Below are 25,093 nucleotides of genomic sequence, written 5' to 3'. Positions count from 1 at the left end.
TTGAGTAGATGGTACCTTTTAAGTTTGTTCTAGATTTGGAAACTAATAGGAGTTTCTAAATGTTACATTTTGGTCTCATATGACCAAATTGCAAACACAAAATCCTGCAAAGCATTTTTTTTCTGGTTTCTAGTGCAAATATCTTAGTACACTTGACATAAGACAAAAACTGAATTACAAATAATTTTTGAGCAAGCTATATTAGCATGTTTTAAGTCAGCAATTCCTTAATATTGCTGATATGTGGAGTAATCTGCCAGTGGAACTACTACTTTTTTCAACAATATTAAAGAAATATTGACTTTAAAAACCTCTTGCTTAAAAATCTTGCTTAAAGTTACCTGTAAGTTAGTATAGTGTACTACAATATTTGCACTATAAACTAGCTCAAAAGTGAAAGATTTTGTGTTTTTTCAGTGCACAGGATCCTCTTCCATTTGTTTACAAACAGATTATTCTAACAATGGCTTTGTCTTTGCCACACTTTAAGAAAAGTCCAGGTTCCTAGAATGCGCATTAAATTATTCTTTAAGTTTATCCTCACGTGGAGATTTTTGAATGTGGCTTTAAATCCAGCTGCAGTGGCTTTCAGGAATCGTTCAGTGATGCACAGAAAGGAGCAGCTCAGGACACTGAGTTCACTGCGGTGCACCTGGTGCAGGCAAGGACGAGACGCCTCGTCTGATATTTGTCAGGTAATGTTCTGCTAATAACGTAGGTGTTATGTTGTTCAAAGCAGCAGCTTGTAAAACTGAGGCAGTCCCAGATGTGTAGTCTAGAACTGGTCGACTGCTTGCATCATTATTCTAGACCTTTTCGTGTTAAAAGCAATCTGGACAGAGAGAGGTGAAGACATTGATCTACGATCTAAGAATAAACATTTTCTTCCTCCCCTACACTCGTCAGAAGTGATATCAGCTTACCTGTCTTTGTCACCATCTGTCACTGCCTTCTCTCTTTGGAAACAATTTAGAAAGCACACACTTGCAGCACCACAACTGAAGTGTCAGGATTTGCATAAATATGTTAAACATTTTTTCCCTCCACTCTGCCTGCTTTTTCTCCTACTTAAATATTGTTTCTCAGTGTATTAATCTCCTCTTATATTCTGCTTGCCGAGTTAATAACATCCATGCCTCTGCATTCTTTGCTTTCTGCGCATGTTTTAAACACTAATGGTTGTTTGTTGGCGCACAAAAGTGGCTCTCTGAATTTTGTTTGCTTCCACTTATTGAAATTTGAAAATTACAGATAACAATAATGCTGTAGGTTGCAAAATCAGCTACAGGATTTTTTTTTTTTCTTCCAACTTGCTCGACTCACAACTGCCTTCAGTTGTATAGTTCACCCTTGGAAGAAAGTTTTATACAGTAAAAGACTGGAAGACGTGGCCGTCTTTAAAAGGGCTTGGAAATGGGGGGAAGACTGCATATAAGCCATACAAGTGAAATCAGACTGGTCTGCGGTGACTTTACCAAGCATCCCTTGCACACATTTGTTCCAAAGCTTGTTTGTCTGCTCTTTGACACAGACCAGTGAGTGGAGAGTAGCCAGACTGATGCTGTTTGTTTTGCATATATTTACTCAGCAGTTTTGCATGTGCTGTCACACATGTGTATGGCTCTACTGGGACACTTTATAAGACAACTGCTTTTCAAGTAATGTGTGATTTGTATTCACACGTAATAAACGATGACTATTACCATCCTAGTCATTTACCTTTAAATGAAGGGCAACGTGTTGGCTCTGTCTAAGTTCTCTTCAGCTGGCTCCCCCTTTAGGCCATGCTGAAACAGTCAAGCTAATTCAAACATAATTTATTTAGGATAATAATTGGACTCAAGGATCGGACTGTACAGTTCTCAGGGTTAACATTTTCATTTCTTGCATATCGTTCTAATCTGGTAATAGAAGGAATTACAGGCAATTCATGTAATACATACATGTATTAATATTTTCATATTCACTTAGCATGATTGCTTAGTAATAGCCAAGGGCTTCTTCTTATGCTAACTTCTGCATCCTCTCCATCAGCCAGCTAAATACTTTTATGAGTTGGATACTAATTTTCAGGTTTATGTTTTTACTCTTTTTATAACATAATTTTTTATTTATGGGTATAAATTCAGATTTTTTTTTTTAGGACTTTTAAGGCTTTGATGTTTAACTCATTGGCTGCTAAACAATAAACTGACTATAATTCAATGACTGGAGAATTTAGTGGCTCTCCTCTTCAGCCTCTCCATATATGAGAAGGTAATTACTCTAAATCATAATAAATGGGAATAATTGCCATTAAGTGAAACTGTGAATAGGTTTTTTACGTCAGTGTAAAGGAATTTTGATCTGCTCTTCTTTCCAGAATCGTTGTAGTTCAGTCAATTTGTTTTAGGTCTTGCCAAATTCTCTCAACTCCAGACATTGATTTAGCTTCTACAAAGTCTTCATCTGATGTTTTTCTTTTTTCTGCTTTTAAACTATTCAGGAGCAAATTTCTACAGCTTTTTTATGATCTCAAATAAGTCATTTCTAGTCATTGCCAATTTGTTCTGTTTGGCATTGTTAAAATCGGCTAACAAGTGTTGACAAAGCTACACCTGAAGCCTTTTAACTTTTTTTTTTTCTTCTCTGTCGGCCTTACTACAGTAGGCCTTTTATTTTCATGATGAATTCACTGGGGCAGTAATTTGTGTAGCCATTCATATACGCCCAGCTTGGAGCTCTGTAAGAATTAAAAACACATTCATGTGTCGACACTCACAAACTTCCTCATGCGCACTGATAACCCTCCCTATTGTCTCTTAGGGGTGTGCAAAAATAACTACATGTTGAATTAGGTTAAAGGGAAAAAAAAGTGGGTTGAGGAATGGTCCATTTTTTTTAAAGCTGTCAGCTTGAATTGTTGCGGAGATGGATTCTTGAAAGAAGTGAAGCCAAATGATCAGAACTAATGTTGCTTTAAATGCTGTGTGGGGAATTCTCGGTTCCCCAGTGGCTTCAGTGAAAACTGCATTTGTTAAAATGTATAATGATCTGTGTCAAATTAAAGTAATTTCATCCAATCTTCTTGGTGTTATTGCATTTGCTACTTGTTTGAACAAATAACTGCTCTAATTTAAATTATGGGAAATATGTGATCCAGTTGTTAGTGTTAGTTAAAATGTATTAAATGGACAGAAATATGAGGAAATCATTAGAAACATTTGCTTTTTATTGAGAATAAAGAGTATGATAAAAGTTTGAAGGAAGAAAAAGTCAGTGGTCCCATTGTCGTAGTAATATTTTCATAATTGGTCATCAGTCATAATTGGTTGACAAAGGTAAAAAAAAATACAGTATTTGTGAGGGGAGAGGAAGGTTAAGCAAAGTTTAAATCAAATCTCCATTAGCAACTTTAGTCTCAAACCGGTGCTCAGTTTTGTGCTTTGAAACATATTTGAATACCTATTTCTTGAAGACTGCACAATAGAAGTCTTGAAATTCTACTACGGCTTTCAGCTTTGGTGTGTGACTCTAAAATTATAAGCGGGCTTCATCTGGCCTCCCCTTTCTCATGGCACCTCTGCTCCTTTGGTCATTGACTTGGAAGGGGTTGCTAAAAGTAGGTCAGTTATTTCTATTGAATTTAATTCAGTGTTCCACTCTACTAAATAAGCCTTTTTTGGGTTAAACAAACTCAAACAACCCTCAATGTATTCCCAAAGCGATTTATATTCTTCCCCACACTTAAAACAAAATGTTAGGGCCCACCATGGACCTCAAATCTGGAGGGATTTTTTGATGCTGGTGTAAATTGTCATGGATTTCTTCATGCCCTTTGATTTTTTTTATCTTATTTTTTTACACTCCAGGCTTTTGTGAAGCAAATAATTTCCATTAGATTGCCATAGTGTAACTTTGTAGTTGGAAAGCTAACATTGGGTCTCTTAGAGACGAATTTCAATTGTATATGAAACAGTTGGAACGTCGGAAGCTGAAAAGGTAGCAGAAATCTTTTTTACATTTATTTCTCCATTGTTCAAAAACTCAAAATGTGCAGCTGTAATTAGTTGCTCGAAACCGAACCCTCAACATTGTTGCAACTAAAGAAGTATTGGCGTCTGTTTGTATTTAAATCCTAACTCTGAGATTTCCAAACTATTGACATATACATTTCCAAGTCCAGCATGTTTCATGACAGACAGGTTAAACGCTCAAAATAACAAAACACAGCAATTTTGGTGCATTACATTCTGCCTTCCTGTTATCTGCTGAAAGTCTTGGTCTCTCTTGCTCTTGCAGACTGAATGAAGCACAAAATATCTCACACAGTAGAAAATACAGTTTCTTTTTAAGCATCTTGTTGCATCTGTCCTTACATAGCTGTTGCCGACTGACTGCCTGCTCACTCAGTAGTGACCTTGACCCTAAAGAGTTTTTCTGTCAACAATACATGGTTTTGTTTTTCTGATTTCTTTTTGACCATTCGAGGTAAAAAAAATGTTTACAATTTTGGTCACACTTGCGTAATATGTACATAGATTTAGTGGGGAGAACAGTACTTCTAAGATATCTTTTCTTGCTCTCACTCCTGGTGCGGCATAAGATTAGATACAGCAATTTATACGTACAGACAGGCCACTGAAGATTTTTTTTTATTTTCTTAAAACTGGCATGAGTTTTTCTTATATTAGTAACCACCATTGAGAGAAAAATAAAGTCATTTTGTTGCCCCATGAGCCGAGGAATCCTATCAGCAGTTGAGCTCACATGTCAAAACAGTAATAAGACAAGGCTGAGAGCTTGACTGGTCGCACCTCGATGGAGAGAATCTGAAATATGACCAGAGAGGGACGGGTGGCCCCGGAAGGGAACCAGGACATGTAGCTGATCTGGAGAGGGAAGCAGAGATGAACACCGACTTGTTCATTTTCATTTATTTATTTCCCAAAGATTGGCAATGATAAAAGTGATTGATGTTGATAAATAGTCACACAACCGCTTTATCAGCAGCTGTCTGGCGTGGGGTTGCCGGCGGCACCATCCAGTGCTGATAACCCCCGAGGCCTGAGGGATGATGTCGGAAGGAGGAGGGGCGCTGGGGATACTGCCGCTGCCGAGTCTTGGCCAGTGTTAATCTGCAAAAAAAAAAAAAAAACTGTCCACTTTATAAGTCGATAATTTTGCACGTCTAGAGGTCAACCACTGCAGTGAAGGCAAAACGAAACATTATTGGAAGAGCTTTTTTTTCTTTTCTTTTTTCTTGCTGTTTTTTTTTTTCACGGAGTAGAAATGGTTTCAGAAACAACTTAGTGTATTTTTCTGTTCATTGATCTGGTGACATATCAGCCCCAGCCTGTCAGGCTCAGGGTTTGTATCGTCAGTCTTGACTCAGCTTTCCTCGACCTAAACTGCCCTCGCTCAGCCTCAGATTTGTTTGGGGATTATCACTGCCATGGCAACGGCGGAGAACACTGGAAGCTGGCATGTGTACTCCGGCTAACATTTACCATGTAGCTGACACGACCTTGTTAGAATGTGAGCTCCATTCTAGCACGCTAATGTGTGGAATTGATACGGCTCCATGGCAACATTTACAAGTGTCGACTTGTGGCTGAGGAAAAAGTCAAGTGATGGCAAAAGTCATTTGGATGTGATCATATTTAGCTGGATCCCAAGAGCCACGTTGTGTGTCAGAAATATTTGTACACTCAGTCTGTGGTCTGTTTGCCTCGGCTGTATATTGATTTTCGGAGAAGGTCAAGCATATTTAGACACCTGTATGCCATTTCTAATTACTTCACAAGCAGCGTTTATATATTTAAGCCCTTTGCTCTGTACTCATTGGGATGAAACTGGTGTGGAGATAAGGGTAACATTTTGTGTTTAATCCTTTAACAGACAATTCCTTGCCTTAAAATGTTTTATTTTTTTCTGAATTAGGCATGGGACAATATGAGATTAACACAATACAACCTTGAACAAAAATACCCAAATCTCCCAGTATTCATTTTACAAAATAAATATATAAAATAAATACATACAGGCTAAATTTAGCAGCAGTTTAAGTAAAACAGCATATTGAAGCTTAAACACATGATAAATGTGTTTATGTGTATCAGAAAAATGATAACTTTAATGAATGGTAGATCACTAACTATGACCTAATTACACATGTGTGCAGTTATATTTCTGTTCATGTGATCAGTCTCATTAAATAAAATGTTATTTGATCAGTTTCAAACTCAATTGATCTGAAAGATAAACTCTGCTAGAGAGGCAAAGTTTCATATTTACTCCTTCACCTGGTTCCAAACAGCCGGATATGTTTTCCTTCAAAATTGGGAATAAATATAGGAGTTTTAATTCAGCCAGGTGTCTTAACATATGGGCAATGGGCTGTGCTGCATCACTTCATGCTCTTTAGAACCAACAACTCATTCTTTTGTTTATCAAGATCATTTGAACAATCCCAGTTTTTTTTCTAAACCCGTTTTGTAAAATTGCTCTGAGATGTTCTTGTGAAGTGCAACATAAAACATTTTACTAAATTAAAATCGAGTCATTCAGTTTGAAGCCTTTCATTCAGGGAACCGGCCTGTGTCTACAACATTTGTATCTTGCATCTCCGTCCCATAGATCTACGCTGTGTGCTTTCATCCTTTACTCTTTTTACCTCTGGACACTGAAGTAGAAAGAACATAATATTGAGAATCCGTGTATTTTTTTTTTTTTAATCCATCACAAGATCTGTTTGAAAAACACAATCCCTTCAAGTAAAATGCTTTTGTTTGTTACTGGTCTTGCTTATTCATTTGCTGTTTTGTGATAAAACATTGTTTTTTGTTATTTTTATAATCACAAAAATAAAAGCAAAAGACTGTATGAGAGGCTCATGTGTGGGAGGCTGTGTGCATATGTGCAGGCTTATGCGCTGTGAGACTGCGAGCACCTGGAAAGCTCTTGACAGATGGTTACTTCAGCACTCGCTGAACGTTGCTTCTTTTTTCCTCCGTGTTAAGCCGCTTTCATATCGAAAGTGTTTCGGTCAGCATTTTGATCAAGGTAGGCTCTCTCTCAGCCATCCTGATTGTTTGCTGGGCATCTCTTAAGTATGTTTATCTTGCCCCCCATCATTTATTTCTGTTTGATTCAGGCGAGCCAGGAGAGATCAGAGCTTTGACTTTCTCTGCTGCTATTTTTTTTGGCTGTAGTGCAGTGCATCAAACATCATTATATGCTTCATCGTATCAGTAAATTCTCAATCTTTAATATAGGTTTCAAAAGAGATGAGGAAAATATTTCATTGGGCAAAATGTCATTTGGAAGCAAAATACTGCGCAGTAATACATGGTTTTCTGTCTTTGTGTTTGTATTTGCCAAACAGGTGCAAGGAATACAAGTTAGCCAGATCAGTTTTGACAATTATTGTTCTGGAAGTTGTCATTTAGTCTCTCCTATCATTATTCCTGATTATACCAGCAGGCTGTGTGAAGTATCCAGTGCCTTTCAAACTTTAATGAATTTTATGGGGACTTTATTTGATAAGCAATGGGGGGGGGGAAATGCATAATTGTGAAGTCGCAAGATGAAACGAAAAACATCTTGGCTCATAGAAAAGGTGCAAAAAGAAAGCCAAAGTCCCGTGGAGAATGTGTGGCATGAAAATGAACACCTGTGCTGACCGGGGTTGAAGAGGTCAGATGTTGGGGTAACATTGTGGTTGCTTTTAATAAAAAATAATTTATAACATAACTCTAATTTCATCTGCAATTCTCTGACTGGTTTTTAATGGAGGAAGATCTGTGCACAACAAAAGAACCTCCCTCCCCCGCCCCCCACCCCGCTTTACAGGTTTTTCCACCCATACTGGTGTAGATCCCAGATAAATTGCCCCCCTAATTTTAGCATGTGCTCTGCAGCAGATGTTTGTGCCCTTTCAGATGCTGTGGGTAATAATCCTTAATATTCTTCCCGTTTGAAGCTAAATGAGCCTTTAATGCACTCTGATTCCATCTCCTAGCACTCATTAATTGTTTTTTGAAAGTCCATAAATTATCTGTCCTTTTTTTTCTGTTTTTTTTTTTTTTAATTATCACTATTTCTTTTTAAATGTTTCCAAAACATAAATGGAAACTTCAAAGATTAAACTGGAGATGTTTAGCTCAGCAAGGGTCCAGTTTTCTGTGGAGTCATTTCAAAACTTGAAACGTGGTCTACGTCGCATCCCTGTCAAGACAAATGTTATAGATTTTTATGCAGATTTATATTTAGACTTTACATAATTTATTTTTTCATCATCTTTTTCTTCTGACTGGAAGCAATGTTGTTATTGTTGGACCCAGACTAGATCCCAATCCATCTGTAGAGGGAACTAGCAAGAAGGCACTCGATCCTTCAAAAATAGTTTATTGCACAAAATTAATTTTGCTAAATTATTTTTTTTTACAATATTTATTTATAAAATGTTCCAACCGTTTTTTTGTAAAAATGTGAAAAAGGGGAATGTCTGTCATGGCCTCCCTTGCATGAAGCTGTAACCTTCAATGTTTACAACCTGGCTAGATAAGCGGCACTACACCACCGAATTGTCTTTGAAACTTTGCAGTGTGAATCTCTGCGTTCTCGCCATCCATCATCGCAGGTGCTGCTCACTCAGTGTGTTTTGGCGCCTCATTAAAGGTTGTGCAATGCATTTGAAGTCTCGTCACTCATCTTCTCCTCTCACCCTTTCTCCTTCCAGATGGTCACAAGAACAAAGAAAATATTTGTGGGTGGCTTGTCGGCCAACACGGTAGTGGAAGATGTGAAGCAGTATTTTGAACAGTTCGGGAAGGTAAGACTGTTTTCTGTTTCTACCCTGCGAAAAACTGAACTTTATTCCATTGCATGTGCAGAAAATGATGGTTTTACTGATGGCTGTGGAGCTGTTAAGGCCTCTGTTTTTAAAAGGTTTTAGTATTTGTTTAGTTTTTTTTCTCCAACAGAGAAATGAGTTAACAGTTATTAGCAGCTGGCAGAGCATAGTTTAATGTGACTCCACCATAATAAATGGCTTCAAAATTTTTCAGAATAAATTTGGCGACAGCTCTGTGACATTCTGCTGTTTCTTCTTCTTTGTTTGCTGATGGATAATGGGTGTCTGAATTCAGCTGTCTGCTGAGAAGCTTTAGCTGCTGTGGGACTGACTCATGTCTGTGTGATTATTTAAGAGTATTAATTAGATATCCTTCAAATCGCTTCTATTTTTACAATGATTACTGGTGTTGCTTTGATGTGACATTGGCAAAATCTCAGCAGCACTGAAGTTAGCAGACTGCACTGTAAAAAACAAACAAAAAAAAGAACAAAAGAAAGGGGAAAAAAAGCAACAGCTGCATTTGTTGCTTCACATACAGATTTTGTGTATTTAGCCTTAGAAAAATTTGGTCCAAAATGACATCAATGATTTCTGTCTGCCTCGTGATAACAGCAGTTTTGGTTTTACTAGAGGAAGTTCAGTTAAAAATTCCACATTAAGATTTTTTTTCCATACAATTTCTAAGATTAAAAAAAAGCATAAAGCATCCCCCACTTGTTGCTGCTTTCTGCCAGTGAACTGGCTGATAGGAGACCAGAACAAAACTGGCGCTTTTGGAAATGTTTGCAGTCAGAAAATTTACAGACACCACTGATCACTTTTATCAAACGCTGTTTTTAATACTATGGTTGGGTAGAAACATGTATCATGTTTCTGGCCAAAGGCGTTTCATGAGCAGATAACGTTCAATACTCCAAAAGGTACAATAGTAACTGTTGTATCTGTAATCTGTAATAATTTATATGTTATTTAAGTGGCAGTATGACTATTTTTTTTCATATACAAGTAGATAAAGTTATACATTCCCCACCAAATCTCTAATCAGCAAAAAATCTAATTTGCTCTAAAAAGCACAAATTGTGATCATAATAAGCAGCCTGATGGAATGCATTAATGTCACAGAAATACATGCAGTCACAGTTTTTCCTGGAGGATATTATTACAATGTTACTCACCAGTAAGAAGTAGAGATTTATAATAGACTAACGTTCCCCGTCCCCTGTGGATAGTCAGTGTGGGAGCACCTTCTGTTAATCCAGCAGAATGCTCCATATCTCATACTTTACAGCAGCCAACGACATCAGTATGGATGCTCTCCCACAATACGACAAAAACAACAACAAAGAAAAAGACTAATTATGACAAGCAAACAGCTGAAGATGTGGCTGCATCTCCACACAGCCTGCCATGCCTGGTCAACAAAATGCATTGTGCTTACAGAGCAAACAAGCAATGACAACCAGCTGCCATGACCAACCCTAACTGTGCAAGTTTGATATCAGAATCAAACAAAGCTTAGTACTGGAATCCCAGGCGAAGTTCTGACATCTACGTGCGACCTGGACCCGCTCGCTTGTATGTGCGCACGCGCTGCTCGCGGTTTCTACACACTCCACCCGACAAATGTACGAGACATCGCCATGTGCACATGCTCCTCCGGCTTGTATGCGGACACAAACAGGCTTTGATACAGTGGCAGCATTTCACAGATAATTTCCCCACACTGAGCAGAGATCCATTTCCCTCGTGTCATATTCCACATCAGTCAAGGTCACCTTCAGCTGATCCACTCTGTGCAACATCAACACTTGACCTTGAGTTTTAGTAAGGATGGATTTTTCACAGGCACATAATGTACCATGTCCTGAAGGAGACAAAAGAGCTCTTATAAATTAATTGAACGTTTTTTTTTTCTTTCCCCTTTTGTTCAGGCACTGTACACTTCTTGCTCTCTCCCCCCTCCTCCTTTTATAAATCCCAGGTATTTTCTTGACTGGAAAAGTGCAAGGTGAAGGACTTTGTTTTCGCTCTTCTCCTGCAAAAGCGAGTTCAGGACCTCGCCGTGTCAGCTGGGTCTGCGACTTCAAGCGACAGCGGGGTTATTGTGACGACAGAATGGCGGCGAGCAAATATTCAGCATGACTTTGCAATCAATGGATGTTAGAAGGGACTCCAAATGATTTTCGACTTGATTGAATGACATAATTGACTTGATTATACAAAGTTTTATTCCTCCTTGAGGAATCCTCAAACGCTTAGGAGGAAACAAACAAATCAGACTGATTGAGCAAGATCTCGAGCGTGTTTCACAGCCCGCTCATGCACACTTGGAGTGTGTTAGCCGCACTGCTCTCGCCATGCGGGAGCGTGCCGGCGATTAACCGTTTTTACGTGGGCGCGCAATTAGGGCTAAGTGTATGTGCGGGTGAGCGGATTTGAGTGCTGAAAGACAATCGGAGTAGGTTTGGAGGGCTGTGACAGACGAGATACGGAGCAGAAATAAAATATATTTAAAAAAAGGAGGCTCTTCATGTTCAGTGTGTGTCCTTCCTTTCTGATTTTCACATCCTAGGATTTATTAAATAACCTGCCTGTCAGTGCAACCTACCATTATCGCCGCACACACACCGCTCGGAGAACTTACCTGCACACGGAGACACCAATTAATTGAGCTTGCCCTTCATAGAATCTTGGTGGCGGTCGGCATGTCGGTCTGTCACTCAGTCAGTCGGAGTGTTTTTCTGTTTGTTAGCACATATGCATGTCAGAGGGGGATATTTGCCTGCACAGTGGCAGTGCAGCCGGCTTTTAATATTTCTTGGAAATCTGTTTTAACGTACGGAGAGACTTGCAAAAATATACCATTAGGATTTTTCATATTTTGTCACTTTGCCTCCGCAAACTGCAATGTATCTTAATGGCATTGATGCAAAAGACAAACACAAAGTCATACATAATTGTGAAGTGAAAAACTTAAAAGTGCGGCATGCAGATTTAGCAAAAACATTTTAGAACCACCTGCCGCTGTAACTACAGACGCAAGATCCTTTGGGTCTTAAACGTTTGCACAATAAGACATTGATTTCGGCTCAGTCTGATTAGATGGAGGGTGTCTTACACCATATTGCCAATGGATTTCAAGTATGAACTTTGACTAGGTCATTATAACACATGAATATACTTTGGTACAAATCAATCCATTTGCAGTTTTGGCTAAGTATCTGTAGCTCTATATCTCCCTGTTGTGTATAATTCCCACAGCATGATGCTGCCACTTGCCTTCATCGCTGTGGTGATGCTGGGTTTAGGGCGGTTACTCTTTCTCCACATGTATATATTTTTTTCATAGAAGCTCAATACCAGAGCAGCTTTTTTTCATGTTTTCACCACATGAAAACATGAGGCAGGACAACTTATTTCTTTCTCTAAACAATGACTGCCACTTTTGTGTAAAGGCTTTATTTTTTACCAGTTGGACTTGGAACATATCTTGCCACTTCATCTGCAGATGTTTTCAGCTCACAGACCAGCAAGGTTACATCAGTTACACTAAACAAGTGAGAACTCTGGTTGTAGTGTGACAAAATGTGAGAAAGTTTGATGGGTTTCAGTACTTTTGCACGGCACTGTACATATCAATCATCACACAACTACAGAAACATTCTTTCTGACCAGGAACTAGCCTTTTCACGGTTCTTTAGCAGGTTCCACATAAAGCATTTGTCTGTGTGTGTGTATGTACCCACAGTAGCATGGGCCAATTAGCAGGATGTGGTCTAGAGAGATAGAGGTGGTTGGGAGGCAGTGGAGGAGAAACAGCTGGTGTGGCCACAACTGGGTCACAGGTTCTGTCTGTGACCTCGGCACCTTTCCCTCCTTTCCCCTCCCTCCCACTTCGCTCCTCTCTGTCTCCATTCGGGCGCATTTGTTGTGAGGAGAGGCTGACAGCTCTCACTCTCGCTTCCACTCTCACAGCCGTCACGATTAGGACAGAGCACATACCTGAGCCAGGCACAGCTTCTGGGTAACTGCCTGCACAGCCAGAGACAGTTTTCTCTTCTTTTTTTTTTTGTCACCTGAAGGTGTGCATCCGCAGTGATTGTGACAGTCATTTGAACAGAAACCAAGTGTGGTTGTGTTTGACTGATTCTAATGCATCTCGGATGGATCCCATTACCTGCTTAATAGTAGCCACATCCTGCCATCCATTTTTTCCCCCCTTTCTCAGGCAACACACGTCACTTTAGCCCTGCAAGCCAGATGAGACAATCTTATCAGTACTGCCTGAGTTCCCTTTATATTCAAGGACTCTTAACTGGAGCCTGCTGCTATTTCAGCCTGGTAATAAAGTCAAATTAATCAAAGAGCTTTTTGACCTACTCGTTGCCTTTGTGACTTATATATTGTGGACTTAAAAACTATACAAGAAAATGTAAATGTTGATATGCTACTGTGTTACAGCAGCATACATTATATGTAGTGCGAGGGAAAATTACACATCAAGGATTAATATTTTTACAAAATCCCCTCTGCCTTCTAGTTAAAGCAAGATATATACGTACATGCGCTGTATAAAACGAGACTTATAGTCCTTTTTTCCACACTGATCTTTAAATAAGACAAAGCTTTTCCTCCTTCAGGTTATTTAGGATAGAGCATACCGTTTCATCTCTGCTCACAAAGTGAGATTGATTTCAGGGTTTTTGTGATGGTCACGCCAAATGAATTTGTTGTACTTTAAGCTTATTTGTAACTAATTTGGCCAAACTTTACCTTCTTGACTTAATTCTTGAGTTGTTGTTTTATTATTTTAAAATATAGCATGCTCTCCCTATGATGCCATTTGTGAAGTGCACCAGTTCCTCCTGCATCAAATTACCCACTTGACATGATGCTGCCACTAAGACACTTTACTGGCCTGAACTCCTCAGCTACCCTTACAGATTTTCATTAAAGTATAAGTCCAGGGATTCAGACAAGAACGTTGGTTTTTGTGTGTCCTGAACTGTGTTTGTTTCATTTCACCATATATATTTTGGTTTATGTTTGTTACAGTTAAACATTTATTAATTTTTTCTTCCTGCCTCTCAAACAACCTTTTGGTGAATGTATGGTGTCATATGGTTGTCACAGAGACTGTGCTCAAAAGATGCTTTTGTTTGTTGAAGTTCTTTAATAATGATTATTGGAGTTTTTTTTTTTTTTAAATTTCCCCAGTAGATATAAAACTTAGTTGAATGGCATTCTCTCTTGTGCCTCCCATTTTGAAGAATGGCTTAGAGCACAGGGCTTCTGTATTATGTAATATTTTTACCCAAATGAAACAGGAAGTCCTGGAATACTGGTCAACTGGTCTTTCTGGTCAACTGAAAAAAAAAACAACAACTTACAAAATGCTTTATCTACATTAAATTTATACAAATTGTTCTCAGTAGTGATTTTGATTTTATTAAAATAAAAAACTTATCTTTATGTTGGGTGTTTTTCGGTCTGAAATGAAGCATCTGTTCGTTTCAAGGCTTTTCAGGCGTCTTTATCTGGATTGCCGATGAGTGTGGAGGACATATTATATTACATCATTGCATTCCAATATATGAGTTATTGGTAATAACTTGTCATAACCGTCAAATGACTCAGTAGGGTATTGGGATTCAATTTGCATAATCTGCATAGGCAGCTGTCCCATCCAACTCTAGTGTGATTCCTTGCTGTAGTCAAAAGTTCACAAAAATCTCCCCCTTAAAATCAGAGTTTATATAAGTCTTATTAATGATTATTATACTACCCTGTGTTTTGGCAGTAGCATATGCTATGGTATGCTTAAATTGCATTTGTGATTTTGCATTAAATCACACGTGAAAACACAAGTGTTCCACTGACACATTTGCTCTGTCGAAAAAGGGTTGTAGTGTGTAGGCACCTTAAAAATGTGGATGTGCAGCACCAGCAGTGTCCCTTCCGAGGAATGAAAACAGTTCTCTCTACAGTTAAAGGCATAATTAGCTGCGTTGCTTAATGCTTCCTCATTGGTTTATTGTAATCGGCTTTGAGCCCTCTCATATTGCCCTTACTTGCCTAAGCTGAAGCAGCTCGAGCTCACCGACTCAGTATCTGCTCTCCTTTTTTTTCTCAGATGCGCACAGGCCCTGAAACTGACTTTTTAGTTTCATCAGAACTACTTGCTTCCATGTCACCGGGTAGCTACAATCATCCCTTTATGTCCAAGCAGTGCTGGTTCTCTCGCTCCACTGGTCTAAAGCCAGATCCTGGAGGCGGAGCACAGAGGGGAGGAGAAGAAGGAGCTTAACCAGTTCGCTGCCGCTGCGCTCAGGAAGAATAAAGGTAGAGAGGTCACTGCGGAGGAATACAATGAGGTTTGTAGAGGAATAAAAAGAAAAGTTACTGATGACCTCTGTTAGAGGACACTGGAAGGATGAGCGATTATTGTCAGACCGGTGTGTGTCCTATCTCATGCTACAGCTGCAATATTCCTGCAGTGTTTCACCTCTGGAGAAGTGAACTGTCTCTGTGCTTTGCCCAGACTTTCTGTAAGATGGAGAAGATAAAGGGAAGAATCGAAATTATAAAAGCATTAGAAAGAGAGTGCATGAAATTCGTTCTGGGTCTCCGGTAATCTAATACCACGGCTGACATTTTGTGAGCTCTTATATTTTGTAAATGGCAGAAAAATAACTCAGTGTGACCATTTGTAAAAAGCGCATGAATTCATTTTGCATACCTGCCCTGTCACCTTAGTGAAGGCTCTCAGGTATTTCGAGGGAGGGGAAAAAAAATGTCACTGATGACAATTAATATCAGTGAAATATACTGTGGAATGTTGTCCTTAGAGAGTGCATTTGAATCACTGTGCAGAGATTACAAATCACCTCTAATCATTGATCTCATCATTCTTCTTTTATCTGTTTGATTGCACACCTAAATTTAACCTTGAGTTGCATTAAGCTTTTACAACAGCCCATAGAAAGCGCTTAAAATAGATCTCATGATGCAGAATATTAATTGCACTTTAGACTTCTTCTCAGGTTCTCTCTGCTTATTGGCTAAAATAGCAAACATGAATGATTAATGCACAAAAATACAGACAAAAAAAAGGAACCTAATCAAAAGGCCACAGTCCTTCTTTCCACTTCCTCGGCTGGTGCAGGTGCACATTTGCATGCAATTTACATGGTCGCTCGCAGTGACCACTGAGACTCCAACATCTCGGTGTCCATCATCAGCTGACATTCGGTGATTATTTCCTCTGTGCCGTGACTCACCCAATCAGCTGAGGATATAGTCTGGTTCCAGTGATTAGAAGGAGTGATCAGAGCCGCAATGATGGAGCATGTGCCCTGTAGTGGAGATTTAGCCAGGGGCTTCAATCTCATTGCAGTCACTTGTAGTTAGTGACTGAGACTAGCTGTGAGGAGGGCAGTGCAATATAAATGAATGAGCTGTGAATGGGGATATGACTGCGGTGCTGCAGGGCCGTGCAACAAGGTGGGGGAGGGGAGACGGGGCTGTTAGACAAACTGTTTTGTATCCCCCTTGACCTTTATGTGCCCAGTGGCCCAGCAACATTTCCAGCTGAGTGGCTTTTAAATCGCTGCTGAAAATTAGAGATCTATTTCAGAGCTCGGATCATTTTAGTATGTTTGCTTCTGTAGAAGCGTAGGTGTTACAGCCAGACATTGGTCAGTACAGATTCCCATGGTGGGATACCTTATGTAAAACAAAGAAAATAAATACATATGCCGTATTTTCTGGACTATAGAGCGCACCTCACTAAACGGCGCATCTACAAAGTTTTTTTTAAAAACTGGAAATGTGCATATATAAGCCTCACCAGGCTATAAGCCGCTGATATCTCCGCTGCTCTCGGTTTTTCACAAGGTCGCTGGATTTATTAAGGAAGCAACCCTGCGTCTCCCAACGCCGAACCATGGATTCGTTCACGCCGAGCTTACGTGCAGCGGCTCTATTTCCCTCCTGTACTACTAGATTGATAACCCTCAGCTTAAAAGCTGCATCATATGAACTTCTTCGTGTTGTTTTATTATAGAGTTACAATAGTATAAAAAGTGCTTCGAACCATCATATTTAACTGGAAAACAAAAACGGAAGTAAGCTACTTTCAGCCAGCACAAAGACAGTGTGCAGCAATGAGTGAGAGAAAGGCATCATTGTGTTATTCTATCTTGCCTACATATACAAAAAATACATTCATTCGGGCATTCTGGCCATTACAGTGAAAGACTAGAAACATTTCTAAAGCAATGGATTTGTCTCATAATTTAGGCAAAGTTGTACTTTCCTTTGCTCAGACAGCTGATTGGCAGTGTGCAGCAACAGGTCGTAAAAGGAAAGTGGCAAACAGCTGCTGTTGTAGGCATATAGCCAGAAAACATAGTTTTTATCTGGTATCTCATTAAAAGGACTGAAGTTGTTGGGGTATTTTGTAATCTAACTTTAAAAAAAACGTCAGCATTCAGTGATACAGGGAACTCTTACATGCCTCGTTACATCATATGACCTAACTGTAGTGGATCTAGACTGTAAAGATTAGACGTGTAACAGAAAAAAGATTGATTTGTGACTCGCTGATCATGCCTATCACGTAGTCTTCCTCAACACCTCGGTGCTCTGCAGTATTGGTGGCTCACAAAGGGCCTTGGATCAAGGGAGATTGACACCTTTCTGAAGGCCTGCAGACTCATCTCCCAGCTGTCCCCACTGAAATGGCCCCCCCGGGATAAGCCGGGATTGGCTTGATTGTGTTATCGGCGACTGATCGGGTCATTGAATGATGGAATTTTGAGCTCCTGTTCTGCTTAAAGAATGAAATGTTTAAAGAAGATTGACTGTGATTGGATCAGATCCAGCACCTGCTCAGAGGGGTCAGTCAGGTGAAAGCAGGAGGCAGCAATCTTTGCTGTGCCATTGTGACACGACCAGACGGGGGGAATTAATGTGTGTGTTGGGTCTGATGGCGGTTGGTTGAGAATGGCGGTGGTGGGGTGGGGGGTGGAGATGCCATTCAACAGGGAAGCGGTTTTAAAAATGTCATCAGAGGAAGTGTCATGAGTAATTTGCAGCAGTCCTGACATCAGACTGGTGTGGAGGTGGACACCTCGGCTCTGCAAATTGCAGTCTAGTCCTGGGGGAATCTGATGTGGGAGAGTGCCACTGAGATTCCAAGAAGTGTTTATTTCTCAGATGGATATGAAATATGTTTTGAAATATGCTCTATGTTTGTTCTTAAGATTGGGATAGAGAGATAGAGCTTTGGATTGTTTTAATAGCCGATAGGCATATTTGAGTTTCGGCCCACAGATTTTGCAGTCTCCCCCTCTGAGTGACGGATCTCTTCTTCTGCATGCTGCAGCTTATTTAGAGAAGAAAGACAGTCAAATTTCACTGATGGACTTTTAAAACGGAAAACTCTTAACGACTGCTATCCAGTTGTGTATTTGTGAATGTAAAGACAGCTGTGTAATGCATTTTCTCTGCAGGATTAAAGAAAATACCACAAATTTGTTTTTGTTTTTGTGCCAATGACATCACAAAAGGCAAAAGAATCAAGCTGTTTTATTGTTGCCCAAACATTTTTCTGCAGCTGTATACAACTCAAACACCTGTTGGGGAGTTTGAGGAAATTAATTAAAAACCACCCAAATGGGCAATTTGATAAAAAAATTTAATCAGTTGCTCTGTAACTCATGTCATGTAATGAGAACAACCGGAACATCAATGCTAGTTTGTGTGAAGATTGACTTTTATGGTCTGTTTGAAAAACCAGCCGTTCCATGTTGTTCAGTGTCTAGCAAACATCTAAGGTGAGTTTGATTAGTTTTACAGAAAAGCCTTGCTAGTAGCTTTAATAATGCTAAGGTGACATCCATCCATCAACACAAACCGCCGTTGGAGGCGACCAGTGAGCATAAACCATGACTCTGCACCACCTTAACAAACGGGTTTTTGACACATTACAATTCAAATAATGACCATTCACAATGCTCGCCCGACATCTGAGCTGATACACAAAGAGCTTTATAGATCTTGTGACATTTGATAACGGCATTTGTGCCATCTCCCTAGATGGATTTTTTTCCCCCTCCAAATGCCTGAGCGGAAGGCAATGTCAATAGAACTGCTTGAGATTAACCTTTAACTCTGATGCGTCATTGAACATTTTAAATAGTAAACCAAATCAGTAAGAATCTCATTTTACGCTATGTGTTATTAGAGGGGACTCTGTTACAACCTTTGCCGTTTCTATCCCAGAGTCTTGCTCCCCAAAAATCTGTAACTTGGTAAAGAGAACACGTTCCTGCCCTTATTTTGAGTTTCAGCTTGAATAGGCGAGGAGAACAGGAAAACATATACTGATAAATGTTTTTGAAGTGGGCAGCAATCGGATTAAACACCCTCTTAAAATGAAATAGGACTTTAAAAATAAGCTGTCTCATTAAAAGACAGTAAGAAAAGCTTGATTTTTCAGTGGGCTTTTGCTGTGTCTGACATCCCACAACACTTACGTGCATTCAATGTAAATGCGTACTTCAAGTGGCTCTTTGCCTGTGCTTCTCTAAAGCCACCTACTGCAGTTTGACCAGGTCCACAGGCAGCTCTAGCTCATTCCTCCCACGCATTGGCTCCTTAAGATCACCAGATAAAATGCTCCTGCATGGAAATGTACACATTGTGCTGTGGCTTGATGTGAAAGGGCTAAAGACATCTTAAAGGTTTCACTTATCGAAAAACACCTACCTATCGCGCCTGTGTGTCTCTGTGTAGTCTAGATTTAAAGCCTAAACTCGTCCACTTTCCAGAATCCCTCGATTAGAAATTGCTTGTGAGGTTTCATTTTGATATTGCAGTAAAATCCAACATTGGTAGTGACAGACCTATTACACCCAGTAATACTTAGCTGCAGTGGGGTAAGCAGAGGAAAATAAAATAGGGTAATTGCAATAAAAAAAAAAAAATTAGTTTCAGAACGAGATGCAAATGCAGTTGTTCTAGTTTTCTATAAATAATGTATTATGGGGTATTACATGTCTCTCACAGCTTCTTTTTTCAGAAACCTCAATGATCAGGTTTTATTTATTATTCCAAAGCCAGCTCATGTTTGCAGTAAATATGTTGTTGTTAACACTGGACAAAGCTTCCTACCCTGCTGACAGCTTGATGAGGCTTCACTTCATGCTTTAGACTAAATGCCTTTGTCAACATTGATATTTCCACAGCGACAATATTGACTACCAGTTGGGGACAAAATGAAGTTATGACTTAATGGTGCTAGATTAATAGTCAGGAGATCATAAAAAAGCCATTAGGTTTCAACTAACTGGGAACACAAATATATGCACCAATACAGGTCATTATAGACCAGAAAACTGATACCAAATCCAAATAAATTTCTCTATATGGCTTTAGATTTTCAAAACACTCATGAGCTGGTAGTTTTTTAGATTATGAGGATTTTAAAATCATTGTATTCACTCAAGAATGTTGAACAAAACTGTGCAATGTGGAACTACTTGCTTAATTTAAAATGGACAACCAACAATTACTTCTGTTGCTGCATAAATAACAAGGTATTGATTATTACACATATGATAATGTTATTTAGAGAGGACAGAGGCTTCTTCAATGCTTTTGTACCAAATGCTGTCAGCCAATCCAACAAGGGAATTCTTTAGTAGCTCACTTTCTCACATACATATTTGTTTTACATTTTTTCATGTATTTATAATGTATTAAAAAAATTTTAGTGGTTAAATGAAAAATCTGCAGAATGTTTATTTATGAATTAGTCAGAATAATTGATAGAGTTCTCAAGTAATTGTCAGTTGTGGCCCTTTACTTAATTAGCCAAGCAAAGTCGCATGCTGAAAATCTATAGATGCGAGAGATTACACAACAGTGAACAAATATTGTTGCATTTTAATATCACTACATTGTGTCACACCTTCAATGGCCTCTAGTTTAAAAGAACTACTAAGTTAGATTTGTCTTTTATGAGTGTGTATATTTAATTAAACTCGAGAAATGATTTTGCTAAAGTGTTTGTTCTTGGGACAAGCGCTCTGGGAAGTGGATGACGGCCACTTTGCAGGCTTCCGGGACTTAGCCATCCAGTCTAAACTGAGCATTTAGCAGGAAAGCATTAATAAGCCCAGAGGTAATATTCTGTCTCACCTGAGAGGGCTGCATAAAAGGCAACATAACAGAAATAGCAATATTTCTAGTGGTGCAAGCCTCTGTGCTGTGACCAGACATAAACATATTGAGCTAGAAATGGCCTTGGAATGTCCTGTTCAAGAGAAGCTCAATGTAACTTAATGTAATTTTGACAGGAATCAACATGCACAATCGCTATCGTAGATCTAAAGAAAACAAACAATAACCTGACAATGCCTTTTCGGTGACATTTAACATGACTTCAAATCACCTTGAAGGAATCATTCAGCATTTGCAAAACATGCTCATTTGCTTTCTCGTGAAGGCTTAGATAAGAAAATTGATGTCTGTCCATTCAATATGAGGCTGCAGCCAACATCTTACCTTAGATAAGAACTAAGAGTATAAACAGAGGGAAACAGCTAGCCTTGCTCTTTCTAGCTGCTGTAAAAGTTCACCAGGGATCAATCTCCCTTTGAGAGGGCATGAAAGCTCTCTTTTAAAAGGGAAACTTTGGCTTCAATTTTTTTTTATCTCTGTATTTTAGATATGCCCATCCATACCGAACAGCAGCACAGCTCCCCGAGGTGGGAGCTGTGTATATAAAGTATTTTTATTGAACAGGGATGTTATTATCCAAATGAATCAGTAATCAATGAGCAGATTTTCTTTCTTTCTCTTTTTTTTTTTTCGTATGCCATTTTGAACAATACAAGCTTTTGGACTCCTCCATGGGCTGCCACCTTATCGTGGTGGAGGGGTTTGAGTGCCCCAATGATCCTAGGAGCTATGCTGTCTGGGGCTTCATGCCCCTGGTAGGGTCACCCAAGGCAGACAGGTCCTAGGTGAGGGACCAGACAAAGTGCAGCCCGAAGACCCCAATGATGAAGGAAAACCTTGGACTTGGTGTTCCCTCGCCCGGACGCGGGTCACCGGGGCCCCACTCTGGAGCCAGGCCTGGAGGGGGGGCACGATGGCGAGCGTCTGGTGGCTGGGCTTTTACCCATGGAGCCCGGCCGGGCTCAGCCCGAAGAGGAAACATGGGCCCCCCCTCCCATGGGCCCACCACCCGTGGGAGGGGCCAAAGGGGTCGGGTGCACTGTGTGATGGGTGGCGGCCAAGGGAGGGGACCCTGGCGGTCCGATCCTCGGTTGCAGAAACTGGCTCTTGGGACGTGGAATGTCACCTCTCTGGTGGGGAAGGAGCCGGAGCTAGTGCGTGAGGTCGAGAGGTTCCGGCTAGAAATAGTCGGTCTCACCTCGACGCATGGCTCTGGTTCTGGAACCAGTCTCCTTGAGAGGGGCTGGACATACTTCCACTCTGGAGTTGCCCAGGGAGAGAGACGTCGGGCAGGAGTGGGCATACTTGTTGCTCCCCATCTCGGCGCCTGTACGTTGGGGTTTACCCCGGTGAACGAGAGGGTAGGATCCCTCCGCCTACGGGTGGGGGGACGGGTTCTGACTGTCGTTTGTGCTTACGGGCCGAACGACAGTTCAGATTACCCACCTTTTTTGGAGTCCTTAGAGGGGGGTACTGGAGAGTGCTCCTCCTGGGGACTCCCTTGTTCTGCTGGGGGACTTCAACGCTCACGTGGGCAACGACAGTGAGACCTGGAGGGGCGTGGTTGGGAGGAACGGCCCACCCGACCTGAACTCGAGCGGTGTTCTATTGCTGGACTTCTGTGCTCGCCATGGATTGTCCATAACGAACACCATGTTCAAGCATAAGGGTGTCCATATGTGCACTTGGCACCAGGACACCCTAGGCCGCAGTTCGATGATCGACTTTGTCATCGTTTCATCGGATCTGCGGCCGTATGTCTTGGACACTCGGGTGAAGAGAGGTGCGGAGCTGTCCACTGACCACTACCTGGTGGTGAGTTGGCTCCGGTGGCGGGGGCGAAAGCCGGTCAGACCTGGCAGGCCCAAACGTGTTGTGAGGGTCTGCTGGGAACGTCTGGCGGAATCCCCTGTGAGACGGAGCTTTAACTCCCATCTCCGGCAAAACTTCGAACACGTCCCGGGGGAGGTGGGGGACATGGAGTCTGAGTGGACCGTGTTCCGTGCCTCCATTGTCGAGGCGGCCGATCGGAGCTGTGGCCGCAAGGTTGTCGGTGCCTGTCGCGGCGGCAACCCTCGAACCCGTTGGTGGACACCTTCGGTGAGGGATGCCGTCAGGCTGAAGAAGGAGTCCTATCGAGCCTTTTTGGCCTGTGGGACTCCGGAAGCAGCTGATGGGTACCGGCGGGCGAAGCGGCATGCGGCTCGGGCGGTTGCTGAGGCAAAAACTCGGGTGTGGGAGGAGTTTGGAGAGGCCATGGAGAAAGACTTCCGCACGGCTTCGAGGCGATTCTGGTCCACCATCCGGCGTCTCAGGGGGGGGAAGCGGTGCAGCACCAACACTGTTTATAGTGGGGATGGTGTGCTGCTGACCTCTACTCGGGACGTTGTGGGCCGGTGGGCAGAGTACTTCGAAGACCTCCTCAATCCCACCAACATGCCTTCCACTGAGGAAGCGGAGCCTGGGGACTCTGGGTTGGGCTCTCCAATCTCTGGGGGCGAGGTCGCCGAGGTGGTTAAAAAGCTCCTCGGTGGCAAGGTCCCGGGGGTGGATGAGATCCGCCCGGAGTTCCTTAAGGCTCTGGATGTTGTAGGGTTGTGTTGGTTGACGCGACTCTGCAATATCGCATGGACATCGGGGGCAGTTCCCCTGGATTGGCAGACTGGGGTGGTGGTCCCCCTGTTCAAAAAGGGGGACCGGAGGGTGTGCTCCAATTATAGAGGGGTCACACTCTTAAGCCTCCCTGGCAAGGTCTATTCAGGGGTCCTGGAGAGGAGGGTCCGTCGGATAGTCGAACCTCGGATTCAGGAAGAGCAGTGTGGTTTTCGTCCTGGTCGTGGAACACTGGACCAGCTCTACACCCTCAGCAGGGTCCTGGAGGGTGCATGGGAGTTCGCCCAACCAGTCTACATGTGTTTTGTGGACTTGGAGAAGGCGTTCGACCGTGTCCCTCGGGGAGCCCTGTGGGGGGTTCTCCGGGAGTATGGGGTACCGGGCCCTTTGATACGGGCTGTCAGGTCCCTGTATGACCGGTGTCAGAGTCTGGTCCGCATTGCCGGCAGTAAGTCGGGCTCGTTTCCGGTGAGAGTTGGACTCCGCCAGGGCTGCCCTTTGTCACCGATTCTGTTCATCACTTTCATGGACAGAATTTCTAGGCGCAGCCAAGGTGTTGAGGGGATCCGATTTGGTGGCCTCAGGATCTCATCTCTGCTTTTCGCAGACGATGTGGTCCTTTTGGCTTCATCAGATCGTGATCTGCAGCTCTCGCTGGATCGGTTCGCAGCCGAGTGTGAAGCGGCCGGGATGGGGATCAGTGCCTCCAAATCCGAGGCCATGGTCTTGAGCCGGAAAAGGGTAGAGTGCCTTCTCCGGGTCAGGGGGGGTGTCCTGCCCCAAGTGGAGGAGTTTAAGTATCTCGGGATCTTGTTCACGAATGGGGGAAGAAGGGAGCGGGAGATCGACAGGCGGATTGGCGCAGCGTCTGCTGTCAAGCGGGCGCTGTACCGGTCCGTCGTGGTGAAGAGAGAGCTGAGCCAAAAAGCGAAGCTCTCGATTTACCGGTCGATCTACGTTCCCACCCTCATCTATGGTCATGAGCTTTGGGTCATGACCGAAAGAACGAGATCGCGGATACAAGCGGCCGAAATGGGTTTTCTCCGTAGGGTGGCTGGGCTCTCCCTTAGAGATAGGGTGAGAAGCTCAGTCATCCGGGAGGGACTCAGAGTAGAGCCGCTGCTCCTTCACATCGAGAGGAGCCAGTTGAGGTGGCTTGGGCATCTGGTCAGGATGCCTCCTGGACGCCTCCCTGGTGAGGTGTTCCGGGCACGTCCCACCGGGAGGAGGCCCCGGGGAAGACCCAGGACACGCTGGAGGGACTATGTCTCTCGGCTGGCCTGGGAACGCCTCGGGATTCCCCCGGAGGAGCTGGAAGAAGTGGCTGGGGAGAGGGAAGTCTGGGCCTCCCTTCTGAAGCTGCTACCCCCGCGACCCGACCTCGGATAAGCG

At 42.0% G+C, this 25,093-nt stretch overlaps 1 protein-coding gene across 6 annotated transcripts in view; it reads left to right on the top strand.

The window, feature by feature from the left end:
• The window catches only part of msi2b (musashi RNA-binding protein 2b), a 306,045-nt gene that overhangs the window by 85,533 nt on the left and 195,419 nt on the right, over positions 1-25,093 (top strand). For all 6 annotated transcript variants that reach the window (XM_028031479.1, XM_028031480.1, XM_028031477.1 and 3 more), the window contains exon 6: positions 8,723-8,815. In XM_028031479.1, the coding sequence (XP_027887280.1) occupies positions 8,723-8,815 (93 nt within the window). The remainder of the gene's footprint in view (positions 1-8,722; positions 8,816-25,093) is intronic.

The sequence above is a fragment of the Xiphophorus couchianus genome, chromosome 11, assembly GCF_001444195.1.
Source record: "Xiphophorus couchianus chromosome 11, X_couchianus-1.0, whole genome shotgun sequence".
In the NCBI taxonomy this organism is placed as follows: Eukaryota; Metazoa; Chordata; class Actinopteri; order Cyprinodontiformes; family Poeciliidae; genus Xiphophorus; species Xiphophorus couchianus.
The sequence above is the reverse complement of the archived record's forward strand: the minus strand, read 5'-3'. Positions and strand labels throughout refer to the sequence as shown.